Raw genomic sequence first — 27,504 nt, forward strand, 5'->3', positions numbered from 1 at the left:
GGAAGTTTTATAATTAGTTATATAATCAAGTCATATCTCTAAAACAGTTGAATTTCCATTAGTCGTTTCAAACCGGCGAGGCAAACCTCTTCCAATTTAATGAAACAAAAGAAGGATAATAGAAGGTTCAACAAATAAAGGCCTCTGCATGAGACAAACCAACAAGATGTTAAAATAAACTAAACGAATTTTTTATTCAAAGATTTGTAGTATGCTTCTTTAATAATAAGTTTTATCATTCATACAAAAATTTTAAAAGTACTTTATAAGAATTAATAAACACAACACATACTGAGTAAAATATAAATGTGCGTTTCATCGGTTGTATAATTTGATGTCCAAAACTAGCAACTGTTTTCACTTGTTAACATTTTGGGTGTTTCACACGCACTTCTGAGATCTGTAGTTTTAGTACTCCCTGTCTTTTCCTTAAATACATTTTTGTACATAAAAAGTGTCCTCTTATTGCAAACAAAACCCAGGAATATGAACACGCCTTGTGATGTGTTTAAGACGGATATAATGTACGTAAAATAACTTGGCGGTAAAATACCGTCTAAGATCTGCAAAAGCCAGAAGACTCCTGTTATAGGAAATAAGCGTACACATATCAAAAAATCGTTCCTTTCGGGTTTATTGTTAGAAACTGTTGGAGAACGTTTAATTGCACGTATCGTCTGTGTAAAGAAAAACACGTTAATGATGCAGAGTAAACCAACCGGAACTAGAAAAGTAATTATCAAGGACATCATTCCATCTATGAAACAGATTTGCTTTCCATAACCAACATTCTTCCGACTTGAAAACATAGCAATCATATTCCCCATAACAGTACAAAGTGGAAGGAGAAAGATGTAAATGCAGTACTTCATAAACAGGTACTTGTTCATCAGCAGTGGCACTCTGGCCTGAAACACCCGATACATGTGGAAACAACAGGTGTTCATACTCGTAAAGGATGAGAGCCAGAGATAGTGAAGAAGAATACCTACGACGGTACATTTTGTGCTGTTCTTGTCTTCCCCGTAACTCGCCAGAGACACAATATTGATGACAAAGATGGTAGACACAAGAACCATTATCGTTTTTCCTGGAAGTGATCTTAGTTCACGAAAGAAGCAATACGTGAGGAACGTTATCAATAGACATACACACGACAAGATAGAAAATACAGCAGAGAGTTTACTGAAAATTCTCAAATTCTTTCCCGTTTTGAATTTAGTCAGCAGGTCATCAACACAAACTCTGAGAGTGCCATTCTCTGAGATATCGGCATTAACAGCAGACAGAGAAATATCGTAACTCTTTAAAAACAACGCGTTTTGAGTGCTATCAAATTCAAACTCCTCTAATTTCAATTCCACCTGTTTGCACATTAATGCGTCAGTGATATGAGCTGCACGATATTGAAATATATGACTCCATAATGAACCATAATTTGAATTCGAACATCGATCTTTCTCCGTTATTAGTTCTGTTATGTTGCTGTTATTTGTCCCTAATGAAAAATATTTGTTCTTCAAATCAAACAAAATAAAGGTATCATTGAAGATATATTCCATTTTAGTTTCAGTAAATCGTAAAAGTAATCTTTCAGTATCTTGTCTATGAACAGATTCATTGATGAATATTGTTGAGTGCATCCATCCATGGAATTTTCCGGAGTCATTTTGGATATATTCCATACGGAAGATATTGAAATAAATATTTTGTGTTAGCTTAACGTTTTTCTTTATTTTGAATGGTATCAAGTCTGTAATTAAATCTTGAATATTTTGTACTTAGAGATTCCCTTAAAAGTTATATCCAAGTTATATCGAAGATTTTTGGTAACCGAAAAGAGCGGGATGCAGCTTTCTCTATGAGATAAATACTTTCCGGGAAAACATGTTATATTCCTGCAGATTCCCTGAAAAAAAAATTGTGTGTTAATTTTTTTAATATCTTTATGACAATAACTTTTCCCTATCAGAAGAAAATGAATTAAAAAGAGATTACTAAGAAAGACACCTATATAGAGATTACCTATATATTAAGACACCATCCTATATAATCTAAAATCACATATTTTCTTGGGGTCAAATTTTTGAGACTTGAGGGAAAAAAAATATTAGTTTGTTGGGATTTGATTTTGTGGTTGGAGATTGTTAATTATTGCATAACATTTCTAATGGAAAGAATTCGACAATGAAACATGGAATGGATCGTAGATTTGGTCATCTCAACAGGTCCGATAACGAAATAACTTACATGGAATGAGTCGGAGATTTGGACATTTGAACAGATCCGATAATGAAATAACTAACATGGAATGGGTCGAAGATTTGGACATTTGAACAGATCCAATTAAAAAAAAACTTACATAGAATGGGTCGTAGATTTGGTCACTTGAACAGATCTGATTTAGCAGCGCATCGAAATCCATGTCTTCATAATCATCACTGACGGAAAATAAATTGCGCAGCAATGGATACCAAACAAGGGAATTTGAAACAAAGTTCTCTTCTTCTTCTTTAATTCTACCCCTTCCCCCGCGTATCCCTGAAAACGCGACGCCATTGCATACTGCACAATAGAGATTCTTGTAGGGGGCATAGAAGTAAACTTTTGGAAAAAATTCGCAATGATCTCCATCACTAGAAGTATCTGGACACTTATCAATCGTAATCTCAAGAGCTCTATATGGGTTGCACATAGCGCAGTAAACGTTTTTATATAAATCCCCTCCAAACTGATCTGGCCCTTTCCAGTTATGAACGCTAGTGTATGGAAGATCTTCGCATGCCCAACTTACATCTAAGTCTGTCATTGGCCAGTGTCCCGATTTGTTGCATTTCTCTATAAGATGAGGCATGATCTCGTCACATTTTCGACTGTTCGTGGCTGGATAAAACGTCAAATTGCAATCAGCTCCTCGTAAAGATTTGTAAAAATTACTATAAAGCAAGAAGTTTGTGTGTTCAATATATGAAAAACAATGTGATTTTATCGTCCACGGTTTGTAGTTTTTTTCTTTTCGAGAAGCACTACACAGTAAACAGTACATATTTAAATATGGAATGCCTGTCGATAAATCGGTGACAGGGTGAATAGAAAATGCGTCTCCCGGCGGTTTCTTACACCTGTCGCCTATAAATTCCGGATAACTATCTACGCCATAACACCCATTCGTCACTAAACTTTCGTTAAATGTTTTTTTAGGTTCCGATGTCGAAAATATTTTTTCTTTTAAGCAGGTTCTAGGATACATCAGGAACATATCTTTACAGCAGCGATCATAAGTGCTTTCATTATTAATAAGGAACATACATGATGCATCACATGAGCAATTAGTATATTTCATAAGCTTTGTTGGAATTTTGTATTCACCACACGTTCTCGATACATCCTGCATTGAAAACGTTTTATGCACAAGATTTGTTAAATCACTATAATTGTGTTTCATCAATACTACACCACGTGATTGATTTATTATTTTTATTTCTCCGAACTGTTCAAAAACTTTTTGTTTTATTAAAAGGAAATATTCCTCTAGAAATTCCTGCACATTGATTTCAAAGAAAAATATAGGCACGGACGACCCGTTACGAAATAAAAGCTCAGTATTCATGTCTAAGCTTACATCGAAAAATGGAAATTTCGATGAATTTGGTCGGTTACACAAATAACAAAATAAGTTCTTATATGGCAATGTTCCAGGATTATCTCGGTAATATAAACATGCGTTATTTACTGTACGGTTAAAAGTATCCCACAGTCCACTGACGTTGCACTGGGATATTGTGTTGACCGCAGTAAATATTGGATTACACATTTTACAAAACATATTTTTGAACATTGTGTCATTATTAAAGTAATCGGCGTCACATCCATATTCAACATTATGTATATAATGTTTCCACGTCCCTGTTTTATTACAAGCATTAAAATATTGCTCGTTTTCTTTGTAACAGTTGTAAGAGATATTTTCATTTGGAGGATATGACTGTAACACACATTCACGCGCAATGGCATTTTTTATGACATCATCAAAGGTTGAAATGAAATTGATGTCCAGAAATTGATCACAGAATATATCGATAGGCCAGGTAAAAAAATTGAAATCATTGTTGCAAATTGCACAAAACCGGTTGTAATACGTTCGAGATGTATTGTAACTGGTCACCGGTGGGTATTTTAGTTTATCGACGTCATTGGTGACATTTTTGCATCTTTTGAGAACATCACTCTCTGCGTTGCGGGGACAAGAGTCAACCATTAAATATGATGTTCTTTGGTTTCTTTCAGGGTAGTTTGATGACGCATTTACGATTGTGACATTCTTACAGGTCGGTACTGGGGGAGAAAAGAACACATCAGGACAGCAGTCACCTCTGACGTAACACTCCTGATCGCAAAAACATGGCGGACAACGCGGGTATAGTACTGAATCCTGGACTTCCCAGGGAAACAGGGTATTATTTAGGTAACAAAAATGTCCAGTTCCGCACAGAGTCAAAATTGGTTCAAGTAACTTCGGGACTTCTATATCCTCCATGCTCACGTATGATTGAAACACCACACAAATAAATATGCTGTAGAGTGTGATCCGCTGCATCACTGGTCAATTGTTTATATCTGCGAGCTTTCTTATGTATTAGAAATCCTCTAGTATAGAGATTATCATGGATATGATTCATGACAATATAATAAATTAAGTGTATCTCATCAAGTATTTATGAACAAATCCCTTCCAATCAATATGTTTATGATTACTATAATCATACTAATGGTATCTGGTGTTGTATGAAGGCATACGTCCCATCAAACATCATATAAACAGATTTCATTTAATAATACACGTCTATTTTAAGCTTAATTTTCTATAACATTTATACTGCAGATCTGTAGCTTGCTGGTCTGACGAATTTGGGATGGAGACCAGGGAGCTACAGTGCTACCCACTATATTCTTTTCCTGATGAAAGCATGGCATTGAATGATGAAGACTATATTTGTTCTGTTAAATATTAAAAAATGACGCCTAAATGGAGTTTTATGAAGAGACTTACCTTTACAATTGACGACTGACTTTTACAATTTTAACATAGACAAACTCCAATCACTAAAATGTAAAAGTCAGCTGTCAAATGTAAAAGTAAGTCTCTTCATAAAACTCCATTGTGCAATATTTTTCAGAATATTTATTAACAAAAAACTGAATTTTGATATTAATTCTTGCATATACGTTATATAAGACGTTATCTAAGACGTGCTATTTTCCAGGAAAGTACTAATTATACAGTGGATGAAAGGCATTTAAATACTTAGAATTACTGATAGTCAGATTTATCAGTTAAATGTAAAAGTATATCTAAGAAGCACCTCAAACTCTCGTAGCTTGAATTTACTCCGGTAGCAAGTGGTATGTTTTGATAAGTTCAATAAAATTTAGTTTAAGTTAATGTAGAACACTTATAGGGACGAATTCTTTGACAAATAAAATGAATACCAGCCTGTGTCCTGTTAAAATATAAAGAACTCCTCGCCTCGATGCACCAATATCCGGTGTCGCTATTACACAGTCCATCCCTTTGTGACATTCTTTCTGTTCTTCCGTCTGTAAACTTTTCACATTTTCAACCTCTTCTCAAGAATCACTGGGTCAATTTTAATGAAACTTGGTACAAAGCATCTTTTGGTGTAGTGAAATTCAAATTTGCTTTCGGAGTTGCATGTACGATGTACGATTAAACCAGAAATTTCCGAGTATTCATTGCGGTCTCTGGTTTTATCGTACATCTATAACCCAACCGGAAGTAAATGTATCTTATCAGATGTCTTAATTTGTATCGAGGTAATTTTTGAGGAATGAATGAGTGGTTTACAATAAAGAGGTTCGACCAGAGACTTCTGAAATGATTTTATTGACAAGAAAAGAGTCTTTCGAGGCGAACGATGCCATTAAAGCTGTACCGGTACTTGCAAGTGTTTTAAATGTAAAAGTAATTTACTTTTTTATATCATCCCCAAACAACCCAATAATTTTAATACACTGTATGTATATCACTGTTTTACATAAATATATGTATGTACTTTTGAGAAGAAGATTATATAGAACTCTTTCATTTTAATCGATCAGAGCATGTTTCAAAAATCTAAAAAATCTAGATTTAACTTTGCAATTAGTTACGTTCCGTTCTTTTCATCAGTATTTGCATTAAATATTCAGATTTTTTTTAAAAATAAACAGCAGTTAAAGAATTATAAGCTACAAGTTTGGATTTACGAGTACTTGGCAATCTACACGTAAGACGTGTTAAAATTCGCCAATAGCAAAATTGATGACGTAATGCACATATTTCTTTTGATACATGTACGCGTACAAATTGCTTTGCTAAACTTCTCTATTATACTTTGTACGACAAAAGTTATCCGTGACTGTGATTATGCATGTAATCGAGACCTGTGGATCCATCTATTCTCTCTTCAAAATTCAAGTTTGCTCTCTGGTATTTAAACTTTCTTTTTATTTTGAGCCCCTAAAATATAATCGATTGATCTATCAATGGATATTTTTCATTAATTTTGTGTGAGGTGCACTCATCCTTTGAGTTTAAAAATTTAATATAAAAACCATTCATTTTAAAGAATGAGATTTGAAGAAAAATAAAAGTCACATCAACACGTTTAAAAATTGTTTTGTATATGATTTTATTTTTAAACGTCAATCGCTGTTGGTCTACATATTCTAGGTTTACGCTATATACTAAAGAAGTATTTCTGGAAAACTCGTGAACATGTTATTATTTCAGATATTTTGTTTCATGTTTCTTATGTAACAGCAAGCTATTAGGTTAAAGGCCCTTCCTTCGAATTCTGAATACCTTCACTTTATTTCAGTCCTTTTCAATATTAGCAGAATTATATCTTGAACATTATTATGCAACACATTTGACTTTTCACAAGTAGGTGTCCGCTGGGATATCCATGTCAATTTATATAAGGGTCAAAAGGTTAACAGGTATTAATCTTTGCTCCTTACTATTATATTTTTCTTTTGCCATATAACACCCACAAAACGATTACACAACGGTTTTTTTTTAAATTCGCCTAGATAAAATTTTATCTAGATTCAATTAACATAACACATAGCTTTTGGGGATAGGAAGTCGCCCTCTTTTTACTATTGAAATGTTATCTCAGTATTTTAAGACCGACTGTACACCTACATGCAAAATCAGACAGACAAAACAGAGAAAAAGTGATGAAAAAGAAAACAAATAACATTTAATCTCTACGTATAAATTACAAGAAAGAGAGAAGATTAATGTCCCAGATAGCATGACTATGTTGGGCCAACAGTGGCAAAAGGTTGTATGGTTGGCGTTGGGGGAACAACGTTGGGCCAACGTTGGACCAATGTTACCATGCCAACCTTCTCGACCATGACATACGCAAGTGAGTTAAGGCTAAATATAGGTTTTTCTATGCAAATGAGCCAATAAAAATGCATAAATTGTGTATTTTATGTACAGAGAAAGTTCTAATTGATTTTCTTATACAGACTTAGTACCTACAGTATATTAATGCAAGTGCACATTATGACGTCATATTATGACGTAATAGTTCTTTCCCATTCAAGGTAATAAAACACATCATCAAAACAACGTCGGCGCAAGGGCATAACCTATTTAATTTAAAATAAATAAAGTATAATATTAAGGAAAATATTCTTAAAATTAAAAAAAATTGCTTCACAAATCCTATGCTATTCTTCAATCGATAAAAATTTTACTAAACTTACACTGGACTGTACATTTTTACCCTGTTTCAACTTAGAACTGTACGAATAGTAACCAAACAATTGCAGTGTCGACATTTGTGCAACAATATCTTAAAACTATGGAATATTCTGCTTTTCTTTATACCTTGTTTCTGTAAAACAAAGTAAGGTATGCCCTTGCGCCAAAGCGATTTTGTTGATGTTTCTTATAAACTTGTGTAGTAAAGGCTGATGACGTCATAATACGACGTCATAATGTGTACTGGCAATCGCATATCATGGGTACCAAGAATGTATTAGAAAACAAGTCTTAACATTTTCTTTGCGGTATGTATAGCAATTATTGGTTTAAATTAATCATTTTGCATAGAAACCTCCATACGTAGCCTTAACTCACTTGCGTAATTCTTCCGTTGACCCAACGTTAGTCCAGGTTAGCAACTTCCATTAACTTTACTTTCCAAGGAAGGAAGGAAGGATGTTGATGTTGGTCCGACGTTGGCCCAATATTTGTAATATACCCTCAAAAAGTGTCTTTTAAAGTTGGTAGTAGTATGTTGGCCCAACGTTGGCCCGATGTTTGTAATACACCCTTAAAGAAAATGTCTAATCGAGTTGGTAGCAGTATGTAGGCCTAACATTGGCCCTTTGCTTGTAATACACCATTAAAGGAAGTGTCTTATCAAGCTAGTAGTGGTATGTTGGCCCAATGTTTGTAATATACCCTCAAAAAAGTCTTATCAAGTTGGTAGTAGTACATGTACTAGTATGTTGGCCCGATGTTAGCACGAGTGTTCTTTTGTTAAGGTGTTCCAAAGACGCAATATTTTTATTGGGCCAACGCTGGCCCTATTATAATACTGCCAACTAAATGATGTGTTAATTTTAGCTGCTGAGCTTTACGTTGGGAACAACGTTGGTTCTAATATAAGTATTAATTTAAATGCACTGAAATAATTAAGAGTACATTCTATGTCCATGCTTTTAACTGGATGACTGTTTTTGTTCAGATCTGATATTTTCAACATTTTAACTTTGAACAAAAGTGATCACAGCACCAAAGAGAGTTTTATTATATTTTTTGAATTGTGGGCATGCATGCTTATTTATTTGAAATAAAACCCTTGAAATAATGAATTTTTACATGAGCGTTGTTATCATGAGAATTTAGAGAAGACTGAATAAGTTCTCAGGGACAGGATGTAAATGAAGCCCAAATATACATAAATCAAAATGACACAGCTTTATAATCCCAGATAGCAGAATGTTATTGGACCTTTGTTGGGCCAACAAGCTCCTTATGTTGGGCCACTGTTTGAATTCAACATTGGGCCATCGGTAATTTGCTCATCGGCCCTTAATCAAACCAACTTGTTGGCTTATTATTGGGCCAATGTAACAGTTAATATTGGGCCACTGTTAGGCCAATGTATTATTTCAATGTTGGGCAAACGTCATTTTTGTACAATTGGGCCATTGTAAGCAACTAATGTTGGGCCAACGGTAATTTGCTCATCGGCCCTTAATCAAACCAACTTGTTGGCTTATCGTTGGGCCAATGTAACAGTTAATATTGGGCCACTGTTGGGCCAATGTATTTTTTCAATGTTGGGTAAACGTCATTTTTGTACAGTTGGGCCATTGTAAGTAATTAATGTTGGGCCAACGGTAATTTGCTCATCGGCCCGTAATCAGACCAACTTGTTGGCTTATTGTTGGACCAACGAACGGATATCATTGAGCCATTGTTGGGCCACTTATTCTTTCAATATTAGGAAAACATCATTTTTGGGCCAACGTTGGTTTGTATCTTATTGGCTCTCCATCATGACAACTCATTTGCTCTTCACTGGTTGACCATTTGTCCTCAAAATTGACAAACAAATATAAACAATAAGGTTATACTAGTTTTGTAGTACAGTTTAATTAATGGTAAAAACCCTTTAATACTATCTTGTATGCTATATATGCTAGATTAATAGTTTAATACATATTCAAAATATCTCATAGAAATGCCATCAACAAGTATTGCATTGTAAGTAGCTCTACATTAATTAAATAACTGAGGAAAAAGAAATCAAAATATAAAATTAAGTTATAACATACTATAATTTTATTGCTCAGTGCATGAAGAAAACATTAATAAAGAATTAAAAGTCGATGCTCACTTCAAGCGATACATGTAGGGTTACATGACTGTATACTCCCTCTCTGATGTAAATTATGCACAAGTTCAGTAAATTACAGGTATCAATAAGCACGTCTAACAAATAAACAAAGCCCTCCTGTAATAATACTAAAATGAATCCCGTCATTTTGTTTACTTACACAAAAAATGTTTCTGGCATCTGCATCGTGTTTATAACCGACAAACAGACACAAAAAGGGTAGAACTACAGGTATGTCACACTATATTACAGAACAAAAGTTAGGCACTGACACTTTCCATCTGATCCCTCTCCTAAGTCTCCATTTCCTCTTCCCGAGTCTCCTCCTCCCCCTTCTTTTCTTCTCTGTCCGTTTCTTCCTCCCCCATCCCTGTCTTTGGCATACCTTAGCCATTCTTTGATTGTGTTCTTCATGTCTTTTTAGAATCTCCAGTAACACTAAAATTGTAATATTTGGTACTTAATACCTTTGTTACTTTTCTCAGTAAAGAGTAAACATACGATTAAATTTACAAGTATATCACTATATGTTTAAGCTGTCAATTAAGGAACAACCGTCTTTTTTGTTTCATGGTGTGATTAAGTGATTAGCTTGCGTGATGAAGGCATTTATGCATGATATTTATACGCTTGATAATCATCATCACAACAATTTTGATTCAATGCTGCCCCATATAAAATACATGTATTGAAAATTTGTCGGTACAATGAACAAATTTTAAATGAAAGAACCCAATCTATTTTTAGTACTGAATAAATTTTGTTTTAACTTCAGCAAGTTCATCATTTTCAAAATGTTTGATCATGTACTCGACGTTAAGTGTATATAAGTTAATTAAGTTAGACTTCGGAAATGTATTCTACTATAGACACAAATTTCAATTTAAATAAGGAGCAAATTATTTATTGTTTTAACTGTATCAAAACACGTTTTTAAACTTTCATTTATTTTTCTTGTATAGAAACAAAAATTTTAATCACTGATAATTTATTTTGTTTGGGTAAATTATAAGTATTTTAAATTTATTTTAGCTAGCTTGATTTTTCAAAAAGGATTGGTTGTAGATTTATTTCTGATTTTAGAGACGATCAGATTTGTTAATATACAGATTTGTAACAATTAAATGTTTATACACATTGGCCCAATGTTGGTCCAATATATCGGGCTAACATGGGGCAAAGGAGCAAAATGACACTGGGCTAACGTCATTTGCCAACATCGGCCCAATGTTCTTGTTGACGTTTTGCCAACAATGTCGCATTCATTGGGCCAATGTTGGCGCAACGTTGGGCCAATATCTGTAGAAATAACACTCTATATTGGGCCAACGTTGGCCCAACATATCGGGCCAACATTGGTCCTATGAGCAAACTTAAATTGGGTCAATGCCATTTTCCAACATTGGCCTCTGCACTTCCCCGTGTCTGATTTACACAGATTTGTACATGATATAGTTTAAAAACTAAACGTTAATTCAACTGTGCCGAGGCAAACATATTATTAATACTTACAAAGTGGATGCAGATATGCAAGGTATCAGTCTCATTTCGCTCGCTCGTGTCAGATTAAAAATGGCGCGGATATTACAAGTAGCCCGGTTGTTGTCTACCCATGATCCTCAGTCAGATTCATGGTATATTGGGCCAACGTAGGGCCGATGCCAATCCCCAAACAAATATTTTCTCTCATGATTATAGTTTTATGATATAATGCCAACAGTTAGCCCAACATTAGCGCACTATTATACATAACCAGCTATCAATATTCCATGTTGGGCCATTGTTGGCCCAATCAAGGTAACCCAACATAGATAATAGAACCATAATGTAAGATTGGGCCAACGGTGTTCCGCTATCTGGGTTATTACAAATAAATATGCATATACACAATTTAAAAAATAGAATAAAACACTCTTTGGTGCCTGATCACTTAAGTGCAAAGTTAAAATAATGAAAATATCATATCAAAACAAAAGCAGTCATCCAATGATAAGCATGGGCATAGAAAGTCCTTTTAATTATTTCAGAATGTGCCAACCTTGTCCCAACGTAAAGCTCAGCAGCTAATTATAAAATTAACACCATCAATTAGTTGGAAGTATAATAATTGGGTCAACGTTGGCCCAATATAAATATCCCATCTTTGAAAGACCTAAACAAAATAACACTTGTGTGTATTACAAACATTGTGCCAACGTTGGGCCAACATACTACTACCAACTTGATTAAATATTTTCATTAAGGGTGTATTACAAACAATGGGCCAACGTTGGGCCAATATACTACTACCAACTTGATAAGGCACTTTCTTTAAGGGTGTAATACAAACAATGGGCCAACATACTACTGCCAACTTGATAGGACACGTTCTTTAAGGGTGTATTACAAACAATGGGCCAACGTTGGGCCAACATACTACTACCAACTTGATAGGACACGTTCTTTAAGGGTGTATTACAAACAATTGGCCAACGTTGGGCCTACATACTACTACCAACTTGATAAGGCACTTTCTTTAAGGATGTATTACAAACATTGTGCCAACGTTGGGTCAACATAGTACTACAAACTTGATAAGGCACTTTCTTTAAGGGTGTATTACAAACATTGGTCCAACGTTGGGCCAACGCCGTGATCCTTCCTTCTTTGGAAACTAAAGTGAATGTAAGTTGCTTACGTTGGACCAACGTTGGGCCAACATAGGAATTCCGTCATGGTCGAGAAGGTTGACCTGGTAACATTGGTCCAACGTTGGCCCAACGTTGTTCCCCCAACGCCAACAATACAGCCTTTAACAAATGTTGGCCCAACATAGTCATGCTATCTGGGAATTAAATTGAAACAAAAGTTTGGCGTTCGCTAAACCTTATAATCGCACGGCGATTTAAACACCAGACTGTGGAGTGAGCTGTCAGATTCAATTGCTCACAGGTGGTAATGAATTCAAATTTGTGGAGTATACACTTGCTGAAGCTGCATTTAAAAGCGATGTATTTAAGTATATTTATTCTTATTTATTCAGGTTTACTGTTGAAATTGATTCGGAATTCATTCTTGTCATGTTTTTGCACACAAGCACTGTAAGTTAATGTAAATACAAATATATTTATAATTTATGTGTATACGGTTTGCAAATAAATGTATTTCAAACTTTATTTACAATAACTTCTATAGCTCATCAAAAATACAATGAAAAACAAGTTAAATAACATCTTTGTTTCTATCTTATTCTCAACTGTCTATTACAAACACGATTGTAACAAGGAAAATAAGGTTAATAGATCAACATGCACTAATAGTATAATACATCATTCTTTAAAAGACTTCATTTGAGGTATATTATTTATTTATTAGTTGGACCAGTAATTGTATTGTTTCTAATATCAAATTATTTTGTATTTTCAGTCAGAGACTGCAAGGAAAACAAATGTTGAGACGGTAAATAATGAAATCGAAGAGCATAATGAACATGATGAAGTGTATGAAGTACGAGTAAGTACGACAAAGATCAAGATGAAGAAAACGGGAGGCGACGAAGGGACGAAGAAAGGAGCGGGAATACAACAAAAGGACAGTGATAAAAGAAGTGAGCCCTGCTTTAGAACTTTGAATTGATAATTTTTCATACTTTACCTCAATTGTCTATTTTAACATTTAATATGAAATTATGATTGATGTATATAAAATATTTTCACAGTGAACCATTAGTAATGTTTTCATTGAACATGTCTATGTATGCATTATAAATGCAGGTTGAATTGTGTATTATTTTTTTAAACAGTAATGAAATGGGTTTAAAGAATCAATTAATCAATTGCAAATGTTTCTATGTAATAACAACGTTGGCTCAACAATTTACCATTTGACTGTTGCAACCACTCTTGAAATAACGACCACTATTGAAGTAATTATATCAATAGTGGTTGAGAGTGCATTTCAATAGCAAACATAGTTAGTAACCGCTATTGAAATACAACCACTATAGAAATAATTATATCAATAGTGGTTGAGAGTGCATTTCAGTAACAAACGCAGGTAATTAACACTATTGAAATACAACCACTACTGAAATAATTATATCAATAATGGTTGAGAGTGCAATTCAATAACAAACGTAGGTAATTACCACTATTGAAATACGACCACTATTGAAATAATTATTTTAATAGTGGGTGAGAGTGAATTTCAATAACAAACATAAGTTGCAACCACTAAGTTGTAATGCCAAATATCAAACACTACCGTCGTTCTCATTGTCAATTATTCTGTCTCTTTCTAACGGCACCTTTTACACTATTTCAAAACCTTATTAGTGACCATTTAAAAAAATGTGAACGGAAACACAATTCTCCCTTTATATATATTCTATTAGAAAGATTTATCACCTCATATTACATTACATTAGCGGGAGTCATATTGAATAAATCTAAAGTCTTTTCAAATCATTATACACATCCTTTGGTTATTTAACATGCGCATTAAAATCTAGGGGGCTTCAGGTAAGCAACAACCGACAAACATGGCTGCAAGTGCAAAAGAATATTCAATGTTCTCTCCCAAGGAACACATTGAAATGTGTAAATCTCATGACTTACGAATTGATATGTTATGTGAGGACTGTGATGAATTTATTTGTGGTAAATGTGCCAAAACAAATCACAGAGATCATGACTGGAACACTCTACCCACGGCAGCCACCGAAAGGAGGAAAGGTTTGCTTAATTTTTTGAAGAAGATCACGAAAGAAGATCTGTCTTGGATTGACGAGAAGATAGAAAAGCTGTCAAAACAGATCACAGCAAATAAAGAACTGTGTGACTCTGAGATTGAAAAGCTGCAGAAGCATGTCGATGAGATAATATCCAGGCTTAAAGAAATCCTAAAGGGCATGAGAAAACATTGAGAGACAATTTGGAAATGGAAAATGATCAACTGCACCATGTGAAATCTGAATTAGAGAAGAAAAAGAGAGGTATTGTTAAAACGGTGGAATTCATGGAGGAGAACAACAGCATTATGTCAGATTACAGCTTAATTGACAACCACAGTGAACTGACAAAAATGGTTGACTTTGATTTAAAGGGCCATACCACAAATTGTGAATATTCAGTGAGATTCACTAGAGGTGAAATCAAAGATCAACTACTTGAGGCCTTGGTTGGAAGGACTTGGGATTTAGATGATATTGAAATGACTCAAAAACACTCATTTCAATACGGAGAAAAATTCATATTTGTTTTGGAGACAATTAGTGAAGATCAATGTTACATAAGAGAAGGGACATCAGAATATATAGAAAAAGTTAACAATGAGGGTGCAAAAAAACAAATACTTCGAATCGCTGGTAATGACATATGTGTCACTAAAAACAGTAATGTTTATTTTGCTGATTTTAATAAGAAGTGCATCAGCTGTCTGTCGTCATCAGGATCTGCCTCTACAGTTATCAGTACACTTCCATTCGTACCAATTGGAATCTGTCAGTCAGTGGACGGTGGACTACTGGTCTCCCTGAGAGAAAGGGAATTAGATCTTTACAAACTAGAGTCACACAGCAGACGTCTGGTGAGACACATCACAGTGACTGGTGACGTCATCCATGAGTATGAGTACCAGGAGGACGGTCACACCAGGCTGTTTACATTGCCATACAGAATAACACAGAACAGTAACAGTGGTATATGTGTTGTGAACCGTACAAATGAACATGTAGGTGATCTAGTAGTTATGACTTCCTCCGGTTGTATAACGTCTGTGTACCGTGGACAGAACCTGAAAAATAAATTTAGTCCATTTGATGTAGAGTGTGACTCCCTCTGTAACATCCTTGTTACGGATATTTACAACAAACAGATCCATCTGCTGAGTCCTGATGGGAATTTCCTTAAGTTTTTACTGTCAGACAATGAAGTGAACTGTCCATACACTTTATCACTTTACAAGTCTACATTGTGGGTGGGACATTGGGAAGGACTTGTCAAAGTGTTTAAATACAGAGTGTAAATAATAGCATACTTTTTATCTGAAATCATTAATCTAGAATTACGTACGTTTTATTAAGCAATATGTATCATCAAAAATTAATTTGATACATAGTTCCACAAGGTTCTCATGTATTGTTTTCATCAAACATGTAAAATGGGAAAGTTAGAAGGTTTACAGGTTAATTTACTGTGTATGAACTGCACATCTGAATTGCTTAAAATAGGTTTTCATTTCTTTTATGCTTTCTTGAGTCATGTTAATATTAATTGAACCTACACGTTTAAACAGAATTTTCATTTGAATAGTTTAGATTCGTTATACATCTGTTTTGTATTCATTTTAGTTATTATTAGTTAACATATTTGTGAAAGTCAAAATAAAAAGCACGGAAATTAATGGTGTACCAATCGCTGTATAGGGACCTCATAATTGGAAACATAACTCCTTTGGTATTGAAACACCCCTTTTATGATATAATCCTTTGGATTATTTCAAACTTTCTTTTTTTTTACCTCTCATGGGTGTCTTGGTCAGTCCATACTCTGATGACTCTCTTTTATACCACATTGGGATACTATTTGATAGCTGTAATATTTTGACTCTTCTTTCCATTAACGTTAAACCAGATAGGTGGTTCATATACTGAAGCCTCCTAAGTTTGAACTCTCTTCTCTTTAATATATATATATATATATATATATATATATATATATATATATATATATATATATATATATATATATATATATATATATATATATATATATATTATATATTATATATATATATATATATATATATATATATATATATATATATATATATATATATATATATATATATATATATATATGTATGTATATAAGTTTAACTAGATAATCAAGTTTTTAAATAAATTGTATTTAGAATTCTGAACTACCCTCCAAACAATAAACTATATGAATGAGAGTTTTGATTTTTCTTAGACTCAATGTTTAAAAAAAAATTCATGTTTGCTATCTTGTATATAAATGAAAATTATGCATTTCAATGTGAACTCCGTGAATATTCCAACGCTCATGCGATACTTTTTCTTCAGTTGTACATGATGAGCTACATTCATTGCTTTTTTCAGTTGATTTTTTTAGATACACAAAAAGTCACATCAAACAGGTCCACAATTGCTTTTTTTAATTTATAAAGGATATGGAGATAACGAACAATTTTCAATCTCAAAGTCCATAAAACAATACAAAATTAGAGTAGAGCAAACACGGACCCCGAAACATCAGAGGTGGGATCAGGTGCCATGGAGGAGTGAGCATCCCCTGCTGACCGGTCACACCCGCCGTGTGCTCATTGTCATGATCAGGAAATAACGGAATAAATTCGTCGTCAATTCAGTGTATAAATAATGGACTAACAATTGGTATGAAAAACGTCAGTCATTATTTGACTCAATGATAAATTGTATTTGTTAACAAGGTCATTGTATCGACCACAGAATTTACGAAATGATGACTTTAAACGAGACTGCGGATATTCTTGTTTCATCAATTTGCTTGTCAATAATTTACCTCGTTTTAAAAATTGTTCATACGTGGATCATGCTCTTGCGTATCGAATCAACTGAGATATATATACTTCGTATGCAGGTGATGAAGGTATATTGCTGCATAAGTAAGGGAAGTTTACGATATAAAAGTTAAAGTCATCATGTTTATCATATAGCTTGGTTGTTAGATTAGCATTAGTGTCTTTTTCAAGTAAAATATCCAAGTATGAAACAGAAGTGTCGGACTCTGTGGTATCTTTTATATGATAAATATATACATAAAGCGAATAAACTTTCAGCACTATACAGAATCTCGGTTTCTGATATTGGCCTACTTGAATATTTAAGAAATGTTTCCGGGAACTCGAGTAACCATATTCCTATTTTGATTACAATATTTCATGTTTCTTATAGCTACGATGTTAAAGTCTTGCATATCAAAACATGAAAGTTAAACTCTCAAAAAGATCTCCCGTTCTTTAAAATTAATTCTAATATCTTCACTTCATATCCAAAAAGTAGACATATTTTCAAACCTATAAATTTAAAATATCTATGATGAGTGGTCATTTAATTTTTATCCCCTTGCAATGGAGTTGGAGGATATAGTAACACGTGCACGCTCGTGTGTGTTTGTGTATGTGTTTGAGAGGGTGTGTGAGAGAATTTTTGTGTTTGTTAGTTTGCTCTGTGAAAAATGGAGGCGACGAAATCGATGTCGTTCTTTGCGAGAGGATGTACGGCTTAATGGTTCCCTGCTTAAAGTTGACACATAAGTAGATTCGTTAGAGATAATGGCGATCTAATGTAGGTCATCAGGTCAATAATAAGCTACTGTCTGCAGTGTAATTTTTGCACTTTTTAAATATTTTTGCCAACTCTTTTGCTCTTTTTCAATTCGTGTATGTGAATTAATAAACAATATCAGAAGATTGTATGTGCAAAATAACAACCACTAGTATCTTGGCTAGAAATAATTGAACAGAAATAAAGACTGGTGGTGACAGACAGCTCATGGATTTGTAACTCTAGTCAGTAAAATAAGCATCATTCGTATGAGTCACACATAGATCATTTGAAGAGATTATGAATTTACTTTGTTCTGCACCTACGTTGTTGACTTTTTCTGTATATTCTGATATATGATCCATCATGTTACATTTGACTTCACTGAATGTCTCCATCACGTTTACATTATTTCCATATTGTAAAGAATTCATTTGAGTCAAACCAACATCATCTAGATGTAAAGTTCCCCAAATCAAAGACTTAAATAAGTCATAATTGATTCACCTCTAATGAACCTCACTGAATGTTCACAGTTTGTCGTATGAACATCCAGTTCAAATAAAATTTCCTCAGTTCTCTGTGGTTGTCAATCAAGCTGTATTCTGACATGGTGCCGTTGTTTTCCAACATAAATTCTACTGTTTCAACAATTCCTCTTTTTTCTTCTCTAACTTGGATTTCACATGGCTCGTATAAAACGTCACCATAATGATTCTGTAACTTTTAATCTCAAAATGTTAAAGTTCTTCATTTTCTCTGATCTGTTTTGAAATCTTCTCTATCTCCCTAACAATTCCAGGCAGATCCTCTTCCTTGATGTTTTTCAGGAATTTAGGAAAACCTCTCCTCATTTGAGTGGCTTTCATTATGTAATTTTCCAGTCATGATCTCTATGATTTGTTTTTGGCACACTTAGCACAAATAATTTATCACAATCCTCACACAATATATCAATATGTAGTTCATGGGACTCACATATAACTGGATGTGTGCTAGAGGAGACACTAGTGAATATTCTTTAGAGTTGACATGCAAGTCTAACAAATTATTATTCATTACTTTTTTAAGGGAACATTTTAGCTCTTTGTACAACTTTAGGAATTAACCTGTAGTGTTCGAAAACTAGTCCCATTGGTCATGCCAAAAAAAAGCAATCATCAACTACGTTTAATTTATCATTTCTGATTTAATGTATGGGCTGAATGTACTTCATAGCAAATAAGTTGAAGCAAATTTTAAGAGTAATTCCTGCTATGCAAATGTGAATAAAATCTTTTTTTTTCTTCAGCATATTTCCCCAATGACAAAATTCTTTTCAACTTTTATATTTTTTTCTCGAGTAAATGGAATATTTTTTTTATATATACTTTATTCTGCCAATGATACTTTATAGCAAGTTTGTTCAATATTTTTCCATGCAGTACATTTGGCTTTGAAGAGAAAATAAAATGTAAAAAAGGTCTACGCATGTATGGAAAACTGGTAAAGATACCTGTAGAATTATAATATGAAAGATAATAGCAATTTTAACGTAATTTTAATTTTAAGCCATCCTTTTCTCGCCTGAATAGATATGTTTTACAATTATTTTGCTTTTGGAGAAGACATCAGCTGGTCACTGGAAGATGAACGATCTATGATTTCACTCTGTTTGTCTCCTTTCGTATCAAGAGACAGAATGTACACTTGATGTGACTTTTTACAGGAGTGTTTTCGAAGGAGATTAACAAACAACGAAATTGTCACAATAATGATTATTGATATAATCATTGCAAAAGTTCTGAAGGGAAATATTTGTCCTGTTTCGACATTGTAGAATGGATACTCAATAAATGGGCTCCAGTCTAATAGGACTTCCCCTGCCCCTATTCTAAGAATTGTTCCTACGAGGAAACCTGGAATGGCTCCATAAACATTGGTCCACTTTATGAATACAGCACAGAAAAGCTGGGGTAATACAATTACAAAAACAATGTCTGCCGCCAAAACGAATAATCCGTACACAATGGGTACAAAAAGGGAGACGAGAGTAGCCATTACCCCCACACAGAATATAGAGATGGTTTGTACCCATACCGATTCTGTGTCACCAGCCTACAAAACAAATGGTGCTGTAAACTATCTGTTTATCTATAAGACATCTGATATCTAAAACTGAATGTAGGTAAATTATTTTTTCTACTGTTAAGACCTTTTTTCTGAGAATCTTCTTGTAGATGTTGTTGGTAAACATGGAACTGGAGCCAAGGATAGAGCTATCCATTGACGACATCACTGCCGCGGAGACAGCACCCAATGCTGAATAAGTCATGTAAAATTAATATATAAATATTATTAATATAATTATATTTTTCTTTACTTTCACCTGGATAAATGAAAATTATTTCTTAATAAATTGTATGAAGTCAAAATGCCATTTCTGTCTACTTAGTATTTTGCACTGCAATACTTTTTAAAATTATTTGCATTCTATAATAAATTTTTTCTGGAGATTGGGGATCAATATAATAGTTCAAGCTGATACTGATATGAGTAAACAAAGAATCATGAATTATTTGCTGTTTTCAAGGTGAAATGACCCTCCAGTTATACGATAATATTATAAGAAAATGTTTTCCTTACATAATTTGCAGAATTTTAAAATATGTCTCCATTATATCCTTTAGGGTAAAATTAATAATAATTTTCTTTATTTTCTTTCTATTTACATTGAATGAACTTGATTATGATTACAAGAAGATTCTTCTCTGATGAGCTAAGAGTCACTTTCTCAGCGCAAAAACATACCCAAGACAGCCACCCAGCTAGGGGTGAACTCATGCAGAACATACGGTAGAGTCATGCTGGACTGATTCAGAGCCATGGGAGAAAATTTTAACGTCGTATTGGTCCAGTCTACAAACAGCATAATACCATAAAGGAACAACATCAAAACACTCACACACTGTACGTATATATACTGCAGTGACTAAATCTCATTTCAGTATTATCTCGTGGAACTTCTCAACATTTTCAAAAATTGGGTTAAATTTTAATTTAGTGACTTAATATCAATACAAAACTTACAACATACGAACTGGATCTTTTAAATTGACATTCTATGTTTCTTACATCAATAATATTTAGTGGTAATATCATTTAAAATATACAATATGATAATGAGTTAATGTGCTTCTTTTTATAGGCACCACACAGAAATGTTGTTTTTTAAATAACTTTTTTACATTTATAGGGACAGTAAATGAGATATTTACCCGCACTGGTTGCCACAGCCCCTATAAGAACAGAAGGAACAGCTAAGATAATGGCACTAAAGGCCCCGGCTATAGAGAGAATGTGGGCGTGTCTACCGCTTCTGACTGACAGCACTTTCTGAAAATAGGACTGCCAAGGAATTGTCCCAAAAATCTACAATAAATGCTTTAATTTGTAACTTTATATATTTTCCAATCAGGAAATTCATCAAAATGACATCGTAGTTTAATACTTTTATATTGTACTAGTCAGTTAAGGTAAGTCTGATCTACCCTACTTGTACTGGAACGGAACCATAACTTCATAAAAATCCTTATTAATTGCTGTCTAGCAAGTGCTCTACATTAAAATTATCTTAACTCCTTACAAAAATATCAACTGCTTTAAATTTCAAACACATTGCGCTATAGAATAGTCTACAAGTTGTGAAAATCAGATGTATCCATTTAAAAAAAAACTCAGAAAAACTTTGAGAAATTAACTTTATTAAACATCATTAAATTTTCAAATCGTTAGCATCAAAATTTACCACTTTTCTACACTTTACACATAAAGTCCACACGATAAAAAGACTTTTTGATATTGAAGACAAATGTTTCTTCAACAAAAACAGAATAAAAAATTTCATATCTTTTGAATGGCCATCAGCAAAATATTCCCTTTAAAAACCGCACTGTCCTCAATTGTCCTTAACTGATATTAAAAGGATGCTGAAGTTCCTTATTAACAAGATATATATTTGATTTGAAGACAAAGTTTTCATTAACTGTTGGACTTCTGACGGACACTTATTTTGCTCCTTTGTTAGTTGACCTATTTTTGATACTTATGAAGAATTTCTTCGTGAAAAGAGGAAAACACCTATTGTCGCTTCACATTCTACTTTAAGATATACATGATTTTTAACAATTAAAATTGTTATTTTAATTTATATGTTAAATCGATATATATATACCAGTGAACTTGAAATATTAAAAACGACATAGTCTGCTACATCTATTTCAAATTTAAATGTTCTAGCGACAATAGATTATAAAGGCCAGCAAAAACTAAATTGCATGTCAAACAAAATTTAAGCTTTTTCATCAATTTCCCTTATTTATGTAGTGATTTTCATGCTTATTATTTGCTTTAAGGTGTTAATATATCCCAAATTATTCACTATTCAAGACCTATCTGATCACTAAATAGAGCTTACAGTGGGTTTGTCCAGTCAGGAGGGGATGGTCACTCTTCTAAGACACCTGATCTCACCTCTTGAATTTCCAAGGGTCTGGGTTTTATACTCTCTTTACATAATTGAATTGTTTGATGATAATATTTTTCCTGATCGGTCACTGTTCGATTTCTTCAGCTTGTAATATTTTAAATAAGTCACATAAAACCCTGGATAATCCCTGTATTTCATTCAAAAAGGGTAATGAATTGACTCCTCAAATAAGTCTTTTCTTGTATAGTTAAATTTAAACCATTACCATTGCAATGAAAAGGTCAATCCAAGGACTTGTCATTCCGACATCAAACTGTCCAATCCATATATCTGCAGTATCAGAAATGCTCCCTACTTTGTCGTTGGTCAGGATAAAAGGTAGACTTAAAGCCTACAAAAAAATTAATTTTTACTTCAAATAACTTGTCTTATTCAAAAAGTTGATAAGTGTGGGATTAGACTTGCATCATATATTTCGAAAAATTCGTCAAAATGTCTTAATAAATACATATAATACAGTTATAATGAAGATGAGTTGAACAATGTCCGTGTACGCGACAGAGACCATTTGACCAAACATGGTGTAACAGACGGTAGCAGCAGAAGAACTCAATATGGCGATACTTAGAGGTAGGTCCACAATTACACTGAGACTTGTTCCTGTCAACAAATGTTAATATATAGATCTGTCTCTCTTTCTTTCGTTTGTGTGAGAGAATGTCACAGTGTGAGGGTGTGTATTCAGTGTATGAAGAATAAGAGAATATGTATGAGGAATGTGAGCTTGGGTTATCACAAATGAAACATATCACAATGGTCTTTGAGTGAATATACATGTAACTCACCTAACGCTACAAGAATAGAGGCTGTCCAGAAAACATCTCCACAGAGGGTGGCTATATAAACAAGAACCACAATAACATCCCCCGATTTCTCTTGGATTGGGTCCAACATGGTCAGAAATCGCCGTTCTCTCATTGGACGAGCAAATACAATACCTCCAGTAAATGGTTTTCACAAAAAATTATACTTTATTATAAAAAAGTAACTAAATGCGTCTACTTAATGATTTCATCTCTACACGTCCCTTCTAATGAAGAAATAGTATTCTAGAAATCTGGTTCTTTGGGTTTGATCTTTTACAAAGAAATTTGCTAACACAGAAATACTTAAAAAGATTTCTACAAAGGAAAAATTAGTTTCTGTTCCCATTTAATAGGAATCTAGCCTGTCAAATACGTTGATACGGTTGGAGAGGCCATAAAATCTACCTTATTGTACGAGAGTCATTCAATAAGTAATGCAACATACGGTATGTCATAATAAATGTTGAGGCATTTAATTTTTTTACTAAAGAGGTCCTTAAGACAGAAAACCCCATGAATTGTCCCATTGTCTTCGCAAAGAAGTTTCACTTTTCAAGTAAGCATGGTCACTACACTGCGCGGAAAACTGTTTATAAATTAAATCTGCCAAGAAAATGAAATAACAGTCTATGTGAAAACAGTACTTTTTAAATAAATCGACGAAGAACTCATACTTAAGATATGAATTTATATGTAGAAAAAAAATTATCTTTAATGCTGTATACTTTTCAGATGAATAGTACTATAACTCCGAAGGAAAAAAAAGAAGAGCTTAAATATTACAATCAATCTGGCCGATTGAAATGTTGGGGGACACCATTAAATGATGATATCGATGCTATGTGCCAGATGGTTTCTGAAAATGCTTAATTTACAAGGAAACACATCGTTAAAATACTTAACATTAAAACATCACAGTATTTTGTAGAATTTTGACAATGAAAAAAATTAACAAGATTTCTTTCAGATATGTGCCTTATTTTCTTTCAAATGCTTTAGAGAGAATATGCGGTGAATGTAACAACGGTCTGTTTGAAAAAAAAATATGAATAGAATATATGCATGATATAAACTTCCTTGATAAATGACAAAATATAGGTGCACTTTTTTACAGCCGAAAGATAAGATTAATAATTCTTAAAAAATGTGGAATCAAAGAAAAGGTGACATTATATTATGATAAATAGAAGCAACTGCGCCAAATATGTTTTATAAGCTTTCATGTATTTAGAGAGATCCATTAGAACAAGTACATATATCCAATACGTTCTATTTCCACTGTTGAAGAGTTATAGTTCTTAGTGCGCTCTTTTGTGGAAAAGTCGGAGAATGTACAAATCTCGCGGGATTTCTGGGACAAACGTAACATAAACATGTAAACAACATGTTGAATGTAGATGAACAAATACTAATAAAATGCATATTATGAAATATTTTATTGTTTTGGACTTTATTTAAATCAAGAGTAGAGATGACAAGGAAATTAATTTACATCTATTGGTGATGGTATGTATCTATTTATCGTAATGGTACATTTGAAGACAATACACTTACCTCGGAAATGTCGTATTTTTTTTATTAATGGACGATAAAGTTAGGGTTTTTGCTCTCTTTCATATGTCTTTTAGTTCTTCTATTCTTTGGTTAGAATGACAAATGCACTAAACATTTAAAATTGAATTGAGACTGGCATATTTTGTATTATCCGCAACGCCATGCTGTCCCAGTCAGACGACCAAACGCGTCTCTAAATCTGAAGAGTTCACTAATGGAAATACAACGTATTGAAGGACTAGCAATATTAACTTTTGTGTTCGAATTTGACCAAGTAAAGTAAAGCAGATTTCTTGCAAGGGTTGTGCAACTTACGTTAACTAAGGTATTTTTCCTGTGCCTGCATAAGAATGCAATTGCACATATCCTTAAAGAAATAAAGTTTTGGAAGAAAATAAAGCGAACAGAATTTTCCCTTCGGTCATATTAGATAGATCTAAGACAATGTGAGAACTTCTTATTCCCAAAACACATGAAAACAATCAAAGGAAGATGGTACAATGCTAGATATGTCATGGAAAGTGATACTCGTCAGTGCCTTTGGGGCATCCCTAAAGATGTGTATGCTGAGGTGTACTTTGCATGGATACAAAGACATAATACATGTGTAAAGGGCAAGATGGAATGTCTAGAATGATTGAACCTATTAAGAATATGTATTATGTACTTTTTCATATTTGTAGATGACATGTTGCATTATTTATTGAACGACCCTCGTAAAAGCAAGGAAAGTTGTCTTTTTCTTGAAAAATAGAGACAATTGAATAAGGAAAAAAAATATTTTACCAGTGATTAATCCAATAAAAATTCCAAATGGCGCCAATGTCCACACCATACCGGAGAATGCAATAGATTCGGCTGTCCCGTTTATGAATCCTCCTCCCACTATTGTTGCTAACAATACAAAGTGTTAAATTAGTTATCTTGTCGTTACATTTAGAGATGAAACATACACGTACATATGTGCAATTCATACAGAAGAGGAAATCAAACATTATTTCTAATGATTAGAAAATTCATTTCAAAATACTTATCATATTTAATACATTTTTTTTCACCACAAAATTGATATATATAAAAAGATTTACCTTTACTATTACATTAAAACCATATTTATTATATATTGATATAAGAGGCATTATGAAAAGTAAACAAATAAAATACGTTAAATTTGTGCAATCTGTAAATTAATACTAGTTAGAAATAAATCAGATATAGGTAGAGCAGCAATGAAAACGTGAATATTCTCTTTCGGAATAAATTACATGCCTATCTATTTTTCTATTGCCAATAATATCTTTGATATAGCTTTGAAACTAGTATTTTTTAAATCGTGCGAAAAATAAAGTATTTTATTGGTAGGCAGAAGTGTTAGTAAATATTGCAAAATCACATTATGTGGGTCAATGCTTCGGAAGAAAATATAAGTACTGACTTGAGAGGATTTGATATCGTGGTAGAATTTTAAGCAGTTTGCAGTAATATTTAATATAAAAATTCAAAATATATTTTGAATAAAAAAAGATGTAAACTTGTGGATATCTTGATATTTTTAAAGTATAAAAATTAAACCCCGGCGAAATATAGCATGCCTTTTTCTCCTTAATAAATAGTTTTCATTCACCGTCTCAGGTGCAGTAGAAATATTTTTGCAAGCACATTCAATTTGACCACATAGACAAGTAAATATACGTAAGACTTGTTTAAACAGGCATGCATATTTCTACCTGTAATGATCACATTTGATGTTTTCCCTCAATCTAACTGTAGGAAGTGTTGTTCCTTATATTTATGCATATAATGAAATTAGGTATAGCTACCAAGGTATTCATTTGTTTATTTTAAGCGTTAACTAATCTCTACAGTTAAAATAAAGAAACCTACATTTGGAAATTATTATGAATGTATCGTTGACAGGAACAATTGTCAATGCAATATTGTGCAGAGTTACCTGTCATAGTAAATATTCCGACGATAACATTAATGTCCCTCCCCGCCACGACTGCCTCCTCCATTCTGGACACCCCATCTGGTTTCTTCTTTAATTTCCCGGCCAGAATCCCCACAATAATAATGATAAGGTAAAACACAAGTAGTACCACCAAACCTAGAACATTAATCGCCATGTTTATCTCCAGCCAGCAAAGGTGAGATTTAAGGACAGATGATACAAACAAATGTTTTCTTTGAAAATTAGGTGAATCAGGTGAATTTTATTAGGAAAAGCTAAATGGTTAAAATCAGCCTATGTGATATTGCCATTTTTTTGGTGTGTGTATATTACACTTTTAACGCCAGGATAACATATTCTGAAATTTATTTTCACCTGTAAACCTTTATGATGTGATTTATTTTTATTGCTAATATTTTCAGATTAGG

At 33.3% G+C, this 27,504-nt stretch overlaps 4 protein-coding genes across 4 annotated transcripts; 1 reads left to right on the forward strand and 3 right to left on the reverse strand.

Annotated features, from left to right (window-relative positions):
- Positions 1–254: 254 nt before the first annotated feature.
- LOC134237202 (adhesion G-protein coupled receptor G2-like) lies at positions 255–1,487 on the reverse strand. The gene has a single exon (XM_062719305.1). It carries the CDS (start codon positions 1,374–1,376, stop codon positions 345–347), a length of 1,032 nt encoding a protein of 343 aa, XP_062575289.1. The 5' UTR covers positions 1,377–1,487; the 3' UTR covers positions 255–344.
- Positions 1,488–1,759: 272 nt separating this feature from the next.
- Positions 1,760–4,780, reverse strand: LOC134237213 (uncharacterized). The gene is made up of 2 exons (XM_062719316.1): positions 2,363–4,780; positions 1,760–1,909 (listed from the first exon to the last, which is right to left on the reverse strand). The coding sequence occupies exons 1-2, from the start codon at positions 4,595–4,597 to the stop codon at positions 1,760–1,762; spliced, it is 2,385 nt and encodes a 794-aa protein (XP_062575300.1). The 5' UTR covers positions 4,598–4,780.
- Positions 4,781–14,849: 10,069 nt separating this feature from the next.
- Positions 14,850–15,935, forward strand: LOC134237214 (uncharacterized). Its single transcript, XM_062719318.1, has one exon. It carries the CDS (start codon positions 14,850–14,852, stop codon positions 15,933–15,935), a length of 1,086 nt encoding a protein of 361 aa, XP_062575302.1.
- A 3,662-nt stretch (positions 15,936–19,597) lies between these two features.
- On the reverse strand, positions 19,598–27,251 carry LOC134237203 (high-affinity choline transporter 1-like). The gene is made up of 8 exons (XM_062719306.1): positions 27,077–27,251; positions 25,912–26,019; positions 23,214–23,365; positions 22,971–23,096; positions 21,495–21,648; positions 21,028–21,135; positions 20,432–20,538; positions 19,598–20,334 (listed from the first exon to the last, which is right to left on the reverse strand). The coding sequence occupies exons 1-8, from the start codon at positions 27,249–27,251 to the stop codon at positions 19,825–19,827; spliced, it is 1,440 nt and encodes a 479-aa protein (XP_062575290.1). The 3' UTR covers positions 19,598–19,824.
- Positions 27,252–27,504: the final 253 nt, after the last annotated feature.

The sequence above is a fragment of the Saccostrea cucullata genome, unplaced genomic scaffold, assembly GCF_032062105.1.
Source record: "Saccostrea cucullata isolate Sc308-1 unplaced genomic scaffold, CSIRO_AGI_Scuc_v1 ctg1558, whole genome shotgun sequence".
NCBI classification, from domain to species: Eukaryota; Metazoa; Mollusca; class Bivalvia; order Ostreida; family Ostreidae; genus Saccostrea; species Saccostrea cuccullata.